Genomic DNA, 15,909 nt, shown 5'->3' on the forward strand with positions numbered 1-15,909 from the left:
GATAATTTGTGGAGATTAGACTCAATTTATGAAAAAAAAAAACACCTCCGTTGTGTACATAATAGGCCTCCGTTCAGTCTGCTTGTATTTTTCGCTTTCTCTAGAGGACTTGTGACGTCATCCGTCATGTTATTGCTAAATTGCGGATAGAAAAGCTTTTAGGGCCATTCTTGGTGATGGGCGATGTTAATTTCGATAGATTTACCTATGTTTGCATAGCGAGTGGCATGCATGGGTCACTTGTTACATCCAACATACTCAGGCCAACACAAAATGGTGAGAGATACATTATTACGTCACGGGAGTAATTAACGCCAGTGCCGATGGCGTAAAGCCGAGTTTTTCAGTCCCTACGTTAACTGCACGCACAAGGGGTCTAAAAAACGCTGAATAATATATGACAGCCTTATACAGCTTGTTCTACAGCTAGCACACTACGTATCCTATACCGTACAGGCTCGCTTAGTCCTAAAAAAAATAAAAGCGTTTAAACAGAGGATTGGATTAAATATTCTGAGCTATGATGATAGCGCTACAACAAATCCCACTGCCGATGACTTACTGCGGTACTGGTTGTCTTCGCATGTCCAAAGATACTTGGTAGGCACGTCGAACATGTATTTCCTTACGTGCGGGTCCTCGGGAATGACTTCATTATCTTCGCATTTAGCCCTTATGCGAGTCTGAATACAGGCTTGGTATTCCCGGATGCCGCTGCAAACAGTATGAGAGGGCGTGTAAACTAGTCAGCAAAAAAAAAAAAAAAAAACCTACTCTCCGCTGCGTTAACACTTACAAACAAGCCGTCCGAAGCCGCACGTTGACGTTCGGCTGTGCGGCGTTAGGCATGACGATAGACCTCACAAAACCGTAACATTCCGAAAGGCTCGATTTCAAGTCTCCTTCGTCACAGTACGCGGCTGCAGTCAGAAAAAGAGAGGTTACTTGGAATAACAGAAAGTACTGTGATAAGTAACGGTTTGTGAAATGCTCTTACATTTGTCGAACGTAGAGTCACAGACCCATTTGTACTTTCCGGGAAGGCCAGTCAAGTACTCCCTGACTTGAGCTAATTCAAGAAGAGTCGAGTTTTCCTTGCAAGTAGCTTGCATCCTCCGATCCACGCACTTTCGGTACACATTCAAGGCGCTGCAGAAAAACAATATTTTACTCGGTGACATGCAACTGCGCTGACGTTGCTGTTGTGACTGCTGTATTCATTCATTGTGACTACGGTTGCACAAACTCGAGCGCCATGTGACAGCAACCAGCATCAGGCGCCGCCAATGCGGCACGTTCGACTAAGGACCGTGCGCTCAATTTTCGTTCAGATTTTCTGCTCTTAGCAACTTCTTGGAATAACCTGGAAAAACAGCATCAGGTTGTTCGTTCTCATGCTCTATTACGGCTTTCTGAAACATTTAGTTCCACGATAGGAGTCAACTAATAAAGTTACCTTAATTTTTGTTTAATTCTGCATGACATCATAAAGAACGAAGCATTAGACTTATCCTCGAAGATTACCTTGGTGCATGAATATTATGGGCACTTCTAATAAAGCAGAAGGTAACCGGAGCAGCCTGAAAGCTCTTTGGCGCTTTTGCTTAGTAGAATTAGCTTCGCAGTGAGCTCTAACAAGCACACAGCTGCGCTTAAAACAGCCAGAATCGAGCCGTAGAAAAATTCTGGAGAAATAGCGAATGGTATTTCTAGTGCAGTACTCGTGTAACGACAACATACAATGCTGCTTATATTGTTGCAAAAAATTCTCTTTGACATGATATTCAAAGCAACTACTAAAAGAAGGAACGGAAGCTGGCGCATTTAAAATCACCGTGTATCTACGAGCTCTTTAGATAATACTCACCGGCAGGCTAGTCGGACGTTGTGTTTGTTGGAGGAGTCTTCTGAAAGAGGCTCTACCTGCATTTTGATCAGTCCGACGCATTCGCTCAGATTTCGGAGCAGTTTACTGTCTTCGCACAATAATGACTCCGCTTCTGTTGAAACAGAGAAAAAAATAAAACACTGTGTTATAAATGGTTAAACACCGAAGCCATTTTAAGGTTGTTATATATCCTTGTACCCCTACTACCGCTGTATTACCTCATTAGTTTAAGCATTGGATTAGACTGAATTAGTTACTACAACAGCAACTACGTTTGTTACACAAAGAAAGCTTCCAGTGTTTTGTTGACACCTCATTATTTAACCACTGGATTAGAATGAATTAGCTACCACAACAGCAACTACGTTTGTTACACAAAAAAAGCTTCCAATGCTTTGTTGACACGGAGCTTATCAAGGAAAAATAAAGAGCGAGTGGCGTAGCTTGGCACGTGAACAAAATTACAGAGATGTTAAAAGCTTCGCCATAAAAAAATCACATTTTAGATCGCGCATGAGAAGCTGATTGCACTATGATTATTATGATTGCTATGAATTATTCTGCATTTTAAGACGTTCCAATTGGGTATAGACTACAACGTTCCAAAACGGCCTGAATACTTTCTTCTTAAGCCACCACAGTTCATTGCCACTAATATTTATAGCTCTGCCTTCAGTGAAGTTCACTCGGGTGTACCTCAAGGGAAAGTGCTTCGACCCCTTTTGTTTACTTACATAAATGACCCCCCCCCCCCCCCCCCCCCTACCAATCACCTGTTTACTGACGACTGCGTTGTTTTTCGGGAAATAAAATCAGTCGACGATGCTAACCTTCTTGAACGTGATCGCTCTAACATTTCTGTTTGGAGAAATGGTTTGGTTTATAGGGCTTAACGTCCTAATGCTCCTTAGGCTAAGAGGGACGCCGTAGAGGAGAGCTCCGGATAATTGCGACTACCTGAAGTTATTTCACGAGCACTGACATCGCACCGTACACGGGCCCCTAGCATTTCGTCTCCATCGAAATGCGACCGCCGCAGCCGGGATCAGGATCGCGTTTTTCGGGTCAGCAGCTGAGTGCCATAACCGCTGTGTGACCGCGGCGGCTGTTTGGTGTAATGAATGGCTTGTGGAACTCAATATTAAGTGCAAAATCATGCGAACATCACGACGCGCTAACACTCTGCCTGTGTAGCACCTAAATAACGTTCCCTTAGAAGCGGTCACTGCATATAAATACCTGGGGAATCTACATCTCTGCCGACTTCACTTGAACGCCCGATACTGGGTACATTACTGACAGTACTAACTGCATGTTGGTTTGGTTTGGTTTATCGGGGTTTTACGTCCCAAAGCAACTCAGGCTATGAGGGACGCCGTAGTGAAGGGCTCCGGAAATTGGGCTATGTACGTCGTAACGTTTAAAAGCCTTACCTCCGTTGAAATTTCTATCTTAGAAAACACTAATACGTTTCTAAATTGGAATACGCCGCTGTCATGTGGGATCCTCACCACGAAAAACTAACTACCTCGCTGGAGCTGGTCCAGGATAACGCTGCTCGTTTTATCTTGTCCAACTTGAACCGTACCGTGAATGTAACAAGTATGAAAGCTAACCTCTCTCTACCACTCTTAGCAACCCGCCGGAAGATAACTCGTCAGAGCCTTTTTCATAAGCTATACCATCATCCCATGCTACGCGATGCCCTCATTACTTCCCCAGATACGTGTAACCCGCATTGATCATCGTCGCGAAGTTCGAATTGAAGTATGTAACACACCCTACATTTCAGTCTTTCTTGTCCCGTGCATTACGTGGATGGAACCACCTTCCCGCTGAAATTGCCGACATAAGTGATAAATCAGCACTTTCGAACTGCTCTAGCTAACAATGTATAACAGTAGAACGAAAGCAGATTTATTTAGTGGCATTCACTGAATTTATCTATGTATTCTGTTATTTGTAACCACTTTCCTTTTTAATGTTTTTGACTCTGCGGGTTCAATAAATAAAAGAAAAAAAGAAGATAAAATTTAAGGGAAGTTTTGCTGGTCTTGTCGAGCCTACTAAGTGATGATTGGCTGCTCATGGACGCAGCACACGCATATGAGGCGGCTGTAGCTTGGAAGTAACAGGGGCTTAACTATTTTGGCGGGTTTAAAACTATATGACGACTGTGGCTATATGTAAGGTGACACTTACTTGTAAAGCACGTCCAGTTGTACTTGCTATATAACGTTTCTGTAAGGTACTTAGTGTCTTCAGTGCTGTAGAACTCAGTTTCGTTCTCGCAGATTTTTGACTTCTCCTGGATGCATTGTTGGTAGTACTCCACACCTCTGCCGTAAAAGAACACGGCCATGTTATCATCAGTTATCCGTATCGGAAAGCTAACAGATGAGCAGAAGTGCTGCCACCTGCCTGCAAGCGGAGTGTAAGGCAAGTTCGTCCTTGTGCCGGGCTTGCACGACGGGGAGGACCATATGTTCCAGGAAGCCCAAGCACTCTTCCAAGTTGGAGACAACTAGCGTCTTTGTGCACCTGGGAGCTGCATATTAAATAATTGCGAAGCCCAGGCATCTAGTTAAGTCAAGTAAATCTCGGAGAAGAGGCGGAGGCGGCAAGAGCTTTCAACGGCAATACATACCGAGGGCGCTGGAACTACAGATCCATTTGTAATGCTCATAAATGTCCGACGTGTAGTAGCGAACGTCATGCGACATGAGCGTGTCAGTGTTGTTGCAGTACATTCTCGATGTGGACAAAGCACACAGTTGGTAGTCTTGCAGCCCGCTGCAGAATAACCCAACTAGGAATTAGAACTTCCCATCTCTTAAGAGCCTTTCGTCAGGACAGGACTAACTTTAGTTGGTAATTCATGATGGATTGCATCATGCGTTAGAACACACACACACACAAGGAAAAACACAGACGAGAGCCGTTTGTGTTTTGTCCTCCGTTCATCGCAGCTTTGATTCTGCGATTATTCACCAGTACGGTCGCGCTGCTTCACAAGGGCTCTCACCGGCATGCCTTTGCGAGAAGCGTTCGATTTTTCTTCTCCATAAAGGGGTGAACACTGTGCGTAATGATGCCTCGGCAGTATTTCAGGCGTTTCATGAGTTCTGGTTTCTCGCAATGCTCTGGAATTCAACAGAAGGCATATGTAAGATCACGTTGGAGTAGCAGTTTAGATACATGAAAGACGGCAGTCACCTGGTTTCTTACACGTCCATGCAAATTTGTAATACAAGTCTCTCGTGTGCTCCAGTAACTCCGGTTGCAATGGACTGTTGTTGCACTGTCGTTTCTTCAAGAAAGACTGGACACACAGCTGGTAGTATTTTGTGAATCTGTTTACGAAAAAAAAATTCATTTACCGACACACAATCATAAAAAAAAAACTATAAACATCATTCACAGTTCACTTACTGGCAAGCTAATTCCATTTGTTCCTGGGAGCTCACAAAATCTTCAGTGATTGGCTCGACCACGGTGCCTAAAAATCCAGAACACTGTCGAAGACGGTGTTCTATATCTTTGTCTTTGCATTCTTTGTCTGTGAGGGAATTATCGGACAAAAAAAAAAACGCTTGTTATTCTTGGGCCCGCGGCATGCAGAGAAAGAATGAGCTACAAAACAAACAATGAGTGGCTATAAACAAACCATTTAAATTTTCTAAAACTTCGCACGCCCACTTGTATTTCAGTACGGCGAGTTCCTTGTATTCCTGGACTTCATTGCTTTTCGGCACTAGCACGTTTTTCGAGCATATTTTGCTTATAGTGACGTCCACGCAGCTTCTGAAGTTCTGAAGTCCCCTAGAACACGCAAAAGACTATGTTAATTATTTTATAATACCATAAATTTCTATTCGATTGTGTATGACATCAGGGAACTTCGAGCCGCGCATGCAGCTAGGGTGCTTCAGGTTTCGATGAGAGATGCCGCGGCTAGCAAAATCTTTTCCTTCCATTGCCATTTTTTATGTTTAGTATTAAATAGCCACTAGCAACAAACCTCACATGCAATAACAAACCAAGTATTAGCCATTCTGCAGTCGTGTGTAGTAACGGATGGAATCTCTTTTAGGCGGGGTTCTTAAAATTTCTTGTGCTCGCCTCACGTTAACTTTAAGTAGAAAATTTTTGAGTACGGCCCGACGACCTCATATACAACGTGTTCTAGTATCCTACACAGTCATTTATAAACCAAATTTTGTTTGCTTCATTCTACCTTTCTTCAGAGAGCTCAGAAAGGGCGAGGGCGAGCATATCACAAATGGGAGGCAGGCAATGATCCATCTCCGCCAAAATAGCGTCGAGAGCAAAAAGGTGAAAACCAAAGCCACGCAAGCAGGGTACATTCGGTTTGCTGAGCGACACTGAGAAAAATCCGATTCTTCTCAGTCAATACACGACACTCCCGAAGGTTGCTCAATGAGCCTGTATGGCAAAGGCTACTCTGTGACAACAACAACAACAACAAAAAACAGCGTGGTTTACGTTCCGCGTCTAGCGTAAGCGTGAGCAGAGCCCTTCCAAAGAGATTATTTTGCACTCCACGCGTCGTAAATGTGGCCTTACATAACGGCTCTGATGCATGCTAGTGCACAGCGTTCAAATTCCTAATCATTATTGTCTTTTATTTTCCCTGTCCTCTTCTTTACAGTGTTTAACACGGCAGTCGACCGTCGCCTTGGTTTCAGTAGACGAACAGGAGCACACATGAAAGCGCTAAACTAAAATGGTGGTAATGATAACTTTAAAACGAGTAAAAAAAATAGTGTTAAGCACTACGAGCTCAATGCATATTCAAGCTGTAAAGGGGCGCCGCAGAGTTTACTTCATACCTCGTAGAAAGAAAAAGCCGGTCCGCTAGCAAGTATCCAAATGCTGGTCGTACGTACCTACACGTGTAAGCTGCTTTCAAGTAATTGTTTGTGTCACTTGGGTTGGCTGGTTCATTTAGAAGCAAGAATCCTCTGCATTCACTCAAGGTGTCAAGAACTTCCACAAGTTTGCATTCGCGTTCACCTGTGCGAAAGAAAGAGGAACAAGAATATGAGTTGGATAGCGTTTCATTTCATTAAACAAAAAAGTAGGATATGCAACGATTAATTTGGTTCAAATATGTACGGTTGCATATGTGCACCGCTGCATAAATATGATTAGGAAGAGAGGGTAGCCTCTGCTCATACGACCTTTGCAGGTCAAGTTTGCAGGGAAGTCAGATCAGCCACACGGAATAATCCACAAGTACTTTTCTGGCCGAAATATATTCCTTGAACACCATAAGTAACTCGTAGCCCATAGCTCGTCCCGCCTAGATGCAGAAGCCCCAATTGCTTATCACAACAACCCTTCCGGTTAGGAATCAATAAACTTCGAGCCTCTTATTCGACTTTTTTTTGTCATTAACACCCACACACCTGTTAATGAAAACACATACAAAAAAAGCTTACTCGGGCTGCAGATGCGGTCGTGCTTTCTGCGAACTTCTCCAATAAAGTATCGCACGTTGTCGTAATGTACGTATCCGTTCTGGTCTCCGCAAAGGTCCTCGGTTTGCTTGAAAAGGCACGAGCTGTAGTCCTTGTAGGCACTGTACGAGACAAGAACAGGAAGTAAACATGTTGGGGAAACGCAAGTGACTTTTCCCTGTAAAGAACGAAGCTTTTATGACTTGTTTCCCTGTTAAAAAATCCGCCTTTGCTAGAGCCCACTGCCCAAATGCAATTATCAGCACATGCGCGTATACCTACCTACAAGCGCTGCTACCGTTCAGGTGACTTTTGATTTATTTAACATTTCACTAGCATTCTTCAAGTTCACAGAATGAAATCAATAAAAACAGGCTCACCTGCATGCCAAACTCCGGTGGCCGTCAGTAGGAAAAGTCATGTTCTTGACGTACGGATCAACATGCATCGTTGAAAATCCGATGCACGTTTTATAGCGCAAATAGAGATTTTCTTCAGTGCATGTTTTGTCTGCGTGAAATGAATATCAGAGATGGCTGAAGCATCGTAAACGACAATTTCGTGCCACTATTAATATACAAAATAATTGTTAGATTTCAAATTACGCCAACTAAACCAAAACACCGCAGCTACGTCACCTTGAAGGCCCGCGTTGACTGAGTCGCACTCCTTCTTGTACTCCTTGTACATGTCAAAGTAATGCTCCACTTCCTCCGACCGAATTACGCTCAGACGTTCAGAGTTCCTGGGGCATGACTCAAAAATCTTGGTGTATACACATGTCTTGAACTCTTCAAGGCTTCTGAAAACACCAAACAAAAATACACGAAGGCGGACGTCAGTTGGCAACTATGTACAGCAATTTCATATACGGCCTTACCTGCAGGCATCGTTAAACTTTAGTGGTTCCTTCTGGTACTGTGATACGTGAACAACCTTCTCCGTGATAAATCCCAAGCACTGGTGAAGCTTCTTCATCACTTCGCTTTTCTGACAGTCTCCTGTGAAAAAATAACTGCCGTTTACCACTACCTCTTCTCCTTAAACAACAGTTTTTACCTTTCGGTTGCTGAACCACAGTGCAAGTCCAGGCATATCTTTGGTATAAATCAGCGGTGTACTCAAGGTATCTCGCCATACCAGGCAGGGTCTTAGAACGGCAGTGGTTGGCATAATTGTTTTCAATGCACTGTCTGTAGTCGAGAAAGGACCTGAAGTACAAAATGCAATATCCGTTAGCGAGCGCACATCACATACGCTGCCATCAAGATTGGCGCAGTGCAATAGTGAAGAAAAAACTAAATAGCTCATTTGTCTACGTCAGTCAAGAGGTAATGAGTGCTCTCTCACCTGCATGCCTGCACAAGAGCTTTCGTATCGTAGATCGCTTCCACGCTGTATACTACCTTTGTGGTCAGAAACCCGGTACAAGTCTTGAAGTCCTCTGTGGGATCTTTGGTGCAGAGGGAACCTGTGAACAGAAATGCACAGTTGTGCAAAAAAGTGAAAGTATATCTTGGAACGAGACAGCGTTTAGGGTGCAAAAAGATATCCCGTTTGGGCAACTGTTCGACTTGCTTAAGGTTTTCTTCTTCGTGCTGTTTCTAATGACCTTGCAATACTGTGCTTTCGGCACAGTGTTCGCGAAAATTATTTCCCTCAAATTAACACGGCTTCGCAATCAATAGCCGCAGAAAACATGTTTGAAGTTTGTGAGCATTCATAACGTTAAAACGGGCGCGATAAAAAAGCGAGGACAAGCAAAAATACACAGCACGAGCTTTGACTTCCAGCTGAATCTACAAACGCAATACAACATGTGTTTATGTTCTTATTTGGAATGAGAAAAAAAAAAGAACGTACACTCAGCGCTCGTGTTGTAAAGCTCGCCTTGTCCTTGCTTTCTAACACACCCACTGCGTCATGCCACAGCAACTGGTAAGCACAAACAAAAGCTCCCACGTAGTATAATAAAGCGAAACAAGACAGCACATTTTTTCCAAAACATCTTGCGCGACCAGCGCGCTACTGTACCGTTATTCAATTCCACTGAGGTCTCGCATGTGTAGTTGAATTTGTCGAAGAGTTCCTCTGTATACCGCATCACTTCAGCTGAGTTCAATGCGTCGCTGTTTTCAGGGCAGCGCCGCCAAATTGTGTTCCTCACGCAGTTCTGAAATTCCTGGGTTCCTCTGCAAAGCGAGCAAGAACACACAAGACAATTAAAGCAAAGAGGTCGAAAGACACACCTGCATAGGCTCGTCAAATACTGACCTGCAAGCTGCGTATATCTGGTTAAGCTTAGTATTGTTGCCCGAAAATGGCAACACACCAATGTCAAGAAAGCCTTGGCATGTCTCCAGGCTTTTGGCGAGGTCCGTCGCACGACACGTGAGTGCCCCTGCATTCGTGCGAAGGTCAGGCGTTATCCGGAGAACAAATCCGTTTACAGTGACGATGGAAGTCAGCGCTTACTCTGGTAGCACGTCCAGTTGTACATGTGGAAGACGTCTGTGATGTAGTATTTTACTTCCGGTTTCTGTAGCAGAGGCGAGGATCTAGCGCAGTGCTCGGTTTTCTTAGCAACGCAGGACTGGTAGTCCAAAACACTCCTAGAATAAAAATATATGGCCTATTACTTACCAAGACGTGCCCATCGATAATATTAACATCATCAACATCTGCCTGACTACGCCCACCGCAGGGCAAAGGCCTCTCCCATGGCTCTCCAATTAACCCTGTCCTTTGCCAGTTGCGGCTACCATATTCCCGCAAACTTCTTAATCTCAACCACCCACCTAACTTTCTGCCGCCCCCTGCTACGCTTGCCTTTTCTTGGAATCCACTCCGTTACCCTTAAGGACCAGCGGTTATCTTGCCTCCGCATTGCATGCCCTGCCCAAGCCCATTTCGTCCTCTTGATTTCGACTAGGATGTGATTAACCCGCGTTTGTTCCCTCACACACTCCACCCGCTTCCGATCTCTTAACGTTATACCTATCATTTTTCTTTCCATAGCTCGCTGCGCTGTCCTTAACTTAAGCGGAACCCTCTTTGTTAGCCTCCAGCTTTCTGCCCCATAGGTGAGTACCGTTAAGATAGAGCTGTTGTATACTTTTCACTTGAGGGATATTGGTAAACTGCCATTCATGATCTGAGAGAATCTGCTATATGCACTCCACCCCATTCTTATTCTTCTAGTTATTTCCCTCTCATGATCCGGATCAGCACACACTACCTACCCTAAATAGAGATTTTCTTACTACTTCCAGCACCTCGCTACCAATTGCGAACTGCTGTTCCCTTGCTAAACTGTTGAACATTACTTTGGTTTTCTGCATGTTCATTTTTAGCCCCACCATTCTGCTCTGCCTGTCTAATTCATTAATCATGCTTTGCAGTTCATGTCCTGAGTGACTTAGCAAGGCAATGTCACTAGCGAATCGCACATTACTTAAGTAATCTCCATTAACTCTTATCCCCAACTGTTCCCAATTCAGACCCTGGAATACTTCCTGTAAACAGGCGGTGAATAGCATTGGCGAGAGCGTGTCTCCCTGCCTGACACCTCTTCTTATTGGAATTTTATTGCTGACTTTATGGAGGACTACTGTAGCTGTGCAATCGTTATATCTTCCAATATTTTCACATGACACTATTCTACACCCTGATTCCGCAATGCTTGCATGACAGCTGAGGTTTTCACTGAGTCAAATGCTTTTTCGTAATCAGTGAAGGCTATATATAGAGGTTTGTTATATTCTGCGCATTTCTCATCTGATTGATAGCGTGAATATGGTCTATTGTCGAGTATCCTATATATTAACAAGAGTGAATAAATTGGTCATACCTGCAGGCTAACAGTCCCAGGGCTTCGTTTCGCACCGTTTTCAGCTGATTCTTCTGGTCATGCAAATAAGGCGTCACTTTTTCCTGGATAATCTTGTAGCAACTCTTGAGGTCCTCGATTAAACGATCCTCGGTACAAAATGGCTCTGAAAAGTAGCACAAGTATTCATGTTTATGGTCATTCACCCCAAAGAAGCGTTAGCGTAAAAGGACGGTTTTATCTTATCTTGAGCTATGCCACCTTATTTGGACTGTTTCTGTACTTTCGTTTTTTTTTATAACAAGTGTCAGTGACCGAGGTACACGTACCACTGTGACTCTGCGTAGTACACACCCAGCCGTAGTCTGATGGAATGACTTTCGTAAAGAAAAGGACTTCAGGATCTTGAAGCACTTGTAGATTGCGACCTACACACTGTTTGTGGATCTGCATTGTAGAACAGTACTGAAAATCCACGAGGCCACTGCAACGAGTAAAAAAATTAGAGGACACTTAAGAGCATGTTGCAGTTGGCGGTGGTGTAAATGAATGCATTTGTCTTTTTTAATTGTTTCAATTAATTAATTGATCAATTACACACTCTAAAATTTTCTGAATTACAAACATCAAGCATTGGCCTTTCATTGTGATCATTTTGGCACCACTGAACGCCCCTTGTTCTAATTTTTTCATTTATTTAATTAATCGATCACATTGATTTCATTAACTCCCCATCGTCTATCAGACAACAATCAATCATCAATCAGTATAACAACAAATTACCATGCTACGTTTTTTTTTTTACGCAGCCCTTAATTATTTCCGACACGCGATGCCGACTACTACTACGACGACTGCTTTTCGACCCAACGAGCTGTATACGCTGTCGCGTAAATTACGATCGTCTCAACAGCAGCACCTCGAGAGAATAAGGCAGTTCTGTCCCAACCACAGCCCCGCTTTGAAGCATTATTCGTACCTGCAGGCGTCGGACAATTCGGTGTCGCTGGGGAACTTGTCCAGCTTAGGGTACACACGAACTTGCAAGAAACCGGTGCAACTTTTGAGTGCCGACAGAAGACCTGCTTTCGTGCAAGCTTGCTCTGGTGGAATATGTGGAATAAAAAAAGAGGTTCTCAGTGAATAAATCTGCAGTGCGCAGCCTACCTATGCTAGAGCTCCGATTATACCCAAGTGACAGAAAAAAAAACAGCAACAGATTTCAGAGATTATGACAGGAGGGTGGAATGAGAAGTGTTCCAGCCTTTTCATTAAGTGCGTGAAGCGTACTATCGCGCTCAATATGAGCTGCAACGTGCGGTCATCGACCGGGGCTCGTTCCGTGGTGTGCCTCCTCCAAACAGTCGCTCGGAATTCTGGGAGAAACTTTTTCCTGAGCGGGGGTGCTGTTGTTTCCTGGAACAGCAGTTTCTCCCAGAATTGCGAGCGACTGTTTCGAGGAGCCACACCACGGAACGAGCTCCGGTCGATGACCGCGCGTTGCAACTCATATTGAGCGCGATAGTACATTTAGTCGACAACGAAAATATGTCATTATGTGTGTGAACCTCTCTGTTGTTTTTCTTGCCTATCTACATAACCTTTATATAGTGAGCTGACAACAGATATAGAAAAGCTTATTAAAAAAATTTCATGTACTTAGACTAATGCAAGCACTATCTAATTTAGCAGCGTTCCAGATGCGGAGAATTTTACTGCATGGTAGCAGAAGTATAATGAAAAAAAAAAAAGAACAGATCCCCTCCTTCGCCCACTCTCACGCTTACGCGTAAATGTATCCCTCTATAATACGCACCTTTATTGGGATACACGTTGTCAAGCTTCGCATAATTTCCGAGGAAAAGATCGCAGCTCCAGTTATAAAGGTTGAAGTAGTTTCTTGTGAACATTCTGACTTTGCTGGACTCCGATATCAACCGCTTTTGCTTGCATGTAGTCTCCATGGCGGAATGGATGCAGAACTGGTAAGCTTTCACGTCACTAAAAGAAAAGGGAAGCAAGCAGCTTAGTGTCATGTAGTAAGGAAAGAAAGAAACGACCAGATGGATACGCGACCACCCACCTGCACATGCTTTCAAAGTAGCGCGCTTTGCTTCGACCATTGGCTGCCAGAGTTTTCCGCGTGTGGTTTGCAAGGTACTTGAAACAGTCCTGAAACATGGCTGTCGCCTCACTTTCGTCGCAGATTGCTGGAAGAAGTCAGTAGGTAAAACATGTAACAGACGTTTCGCGTTCGACAGAAGCAGTTTCCAACCAACCTAAAGCAGCAATAGTCATTGAAAGTTACGGATATTAATGGAATTCAGAAGTGAGGTATATTTAAAAGAAACAAGAAATAGGTAACACCGCTTCCTGAAGAAATAAATTAACTGCAAGTTCTACTGTTATGTTCAAAGGATGCACACAGCGCGAACATCCATATGTGCTCTACAGTTGTGACCAATTTATCGCCTCCCTCCTCTGAACCCACACACCTCAAGCAGAGTTAAATGTTCTCATTATATAAGCTACCTAGCGATGCCTTGCTCTGTCATACCGTTCTTGCTTTACAGGTGGCCTGTTTCATAGCCACCACGTTCTTTTATAGAAGAAAACCCTACAGGAAAGGTTAGCACCCTTAACAGGTGGTACAACTAAATCGATAGTTTGTTCAATGTTGCAAGAAATAGCTCGGTCATAAAGCATAACCCTGGGACTATCGCTCAGGCATCTAATTTGACACAAAGAATTTTCACGTTCAGAATTTTAGTCGCCTCTATACACCAGCTTTCCTGCGCCCTAATGTCCGTACACATCACTTTAAAATTAAGGCCACCTCGATGGCATTTTTCTTTCACTTTCCAGTATATTTGAATTGCGATTATATTCCAATTCTGATTATATTTTGATTTCATTCTTATTCTTAATAGCTTAATTTATTCATTTTTGCTGACTCATTCTTGGTCATTTTAGTTTTTACCAAGTCATTCTTAGTCCAGCGTATCCCTCCTCTCCCCTACAAGTGGAGAGGGGGAAGAGGGGACGGTTGGCAGTGTAGAAGAAAATCCCCCTAATAACCTCCTTCCATCTGTCACGGTTATCAGGTGGATGCTTCGCACAGACACCGATGTCCCCAACCCGCCGACAGTCGTCGCCTTCATGACCCTTCCTAATTCCATCGCATTAAAAGTGCAGCGTTGTTAACCACTGATAAGCAAGCGCCTAGGCACAGAACAGGGATAATGGCAGGACACTAGATAGTGCTTTTCTCCTGCAGCAGACCAGAACGCCTGGCTGAAAGTGATGAAGTAAACAGTTGATATCGCGCTCGATGTTCGCTAGGTCATAAATGGCCACACAGCGGTGGGGCTGTGAGGTTAAGCTCCAACCTCCTTCCTTGAACTATGCGCCATGAAGTTGGTTAATGCAATGCATTTCCTAACGTAGTGACACGCTTGTCGTACTGGCATCAAACGGCCTCATTTGATTATATGTTTCATGCAAAACACCGAAATGCATCGTCAGTCGGTCAAAACCACGCCAAGGCCAACTTATACTTCTGTCCTAATTGTGAAATAGCCTCCATAGTTACAACCGTACTTCACCACCAAAAAAAAAAAAGAAAAAAATCTTTCTAAAACACTTACCCTGGGGCACGTAGTCGCATACCCATTTGTGTTGATCAACTGTGTTCACAGTATATTTTTTGATTTCCAAATTATTTACAATGCCTGGTCGTGCCTCGCAAGGCGACAATTTAACTGCCAGGCACTGTTGGTAGGCGTGCAGCGCTCTGAAAGTAGAACGCGTACAGTGTGTATAACGCTGTGACAAGCGAAAGAACAAATTGCACAAGAGAGCTCACTTACGAGCAAGCCACCTGAAGTCTCTCGGAGTTTCTCTTGTCCAATGAAAAAGGGATTAAATTGTACTGCAGTATCCCGCTGCATTGCTCAAATTCCTTAACGATGTTACTGGGCTCACAGTGAGCCTCTGGAATAGAACAGCAACCATGCAATGAACCTCACCAGGAATGTGGACGTTGTCCCCATTATCCACCCTTCTGTCCTGTGCTACTATTACCTGCACTGCAGAGTGTCTCAAACGCTTCGAATGGCCTCTCGAACTGGCGTTTCACAGGGTTGTTCTCCCAGTTTCTCAGCTTGGTGCACGATATATCAGTCTTCAGAGCCAAGCACTTCTTGTAGTTTTCGAGGTACCTAAAACGCAACACCGTTATTTTATTTACCTGTATATACTGCCGCCTCGCATGAAGCGGTATGGCAAGAGGACAAGAAAAAAATTCGCGAAAAAATGGTAACAATAATATGCGTGTTTGTTCTCTTGCCTGAAATTTGCGCAGAGAATCGAAAAAGAAAACAGCGTACTTGCAACCTATCTTCAAGTTCGCTGGGCTTGACAAGTCGTGTATCCTAGGAATGGCGTACTTTCTCAAATAGGCCATGCACGTCGTGTACTGCTTCCGTAAGCTTGCCGTCGAGCACAGGCTTCCTGTAAATTACGCAATTTCAGTATGAAAATGACCTCACGTCTTCATCGTAATAGCTATCGCTGCCAGTCCTTTTGTAGGAGCAACGTTGTCCGTATTAATATGCCTGTCATAGGTGGCTCCCGGCGTTTAGCTTCGAGCCTTAAGCTGGGCTAACAAGGGTTCTTAATATGATGCTGTAATATGCGTACATTATTTA

General features: G+C 43.9%; 1 protein-coding gene and 2 long non-coding RNA genes across 3 annotated transcripts; all 3 read right to left on the reverse strand.

Annotated features, from left to right (window-relative positions):
• Positions 1-4,553: 4,553 nt before the first annotated feature.
• Positions 4,554-5,241, reverse strand: LOC149350386 (uncharacterized). Its single transcript, XR_016289448.1, has 3 exons — positions 5,105-5,241; positions 4,914-5,031; positions 4,554-4,681 (listed from the first exon to the last, which is right to left on the reverse strand). It is a non-coding gene; the product is annotated as an uncharacterized LOC149350386 (long non-coding RNA).
• A 179-nt stretch (positions 5,242-5,420) lies between these two features.
• LOC149350387 (uncharacterized) lies at positions 5,421-8,351 on the reverse strand. The gene is made up of 7 exons (XM_089575526.1): positions 8,252-8,351; positions 8,010-8,173; positions 7,752-7,881; positions 7,354-7,493; positions 6,799-6,925; positions 5,602-5,710; positions 5,421-5,447 (listed from the first exon to the last, which is right to left on the reverse strand). Exons 1-7 carry the CDS (start codon positions 8,347-8,349, stop codon positions 5,421-5,423), a joined length of 795 nt encoding a protein of 264 aa, XP_089431652.1. The 5' UTR covers positions 8,350-8,351.
• Positions 8,352-13,283: 4,932 nt separating this feature from the next.
• Positions 13,284-15,159, reverse strand: LOC149350388 (uncharacterized). The gene is made up of 3 exons (XR_016289449.1): positions 15,070-15,159; positions 14,848-14,993; positions 13,284-13,410 (listed from the first exon to the last, which is right to left on the reverse strand). It is a non-coding gene; the product is annotated as an uncharacterized LOC149350388 (long non-coding RNA).
• Positions 15,160-15,909: the final 750 nt, after the last annotated feature.

This window comes from Amblyomma mixtum, chromosome 3, assembly GCF_055824585.1.
Source record: "Amblyomma mixtum isolate Tamu chromosome 3, ASM5582458v1, whole genome shotgun sequence".
NCBI lineage: Eukaryota > Metazoa > Arthropoda > Arachnida > Ixodida > Ixodidae > Amblyomma > Amblyomma mixtum.

Bases quoted from the DNA above. Each gene is read 5' to 3' on its own strand.
- LOC149350387 (XM_089575526.1), bottom strand. From the start codon at position 8,349: ATGAAGAAGCTTCACCAGTGCTTGGGATTTATCACGGAGAAGGTTGTT. The intron at 7,494-7,751 runs GTGAGCCTGTTT...TGTCTCGTACAG, and splicing joins CACCGGAGTTTGGCATGCAG to TGCCTACAAGGACTACAGCT. The intron at 6,926-7,353 runs GTAAGCTTTTTT...TCTTTCGCACAG, and splicing joins CGACCGCATCTGCAGCCCGA to GTGAACGCGAATGCAAACTT.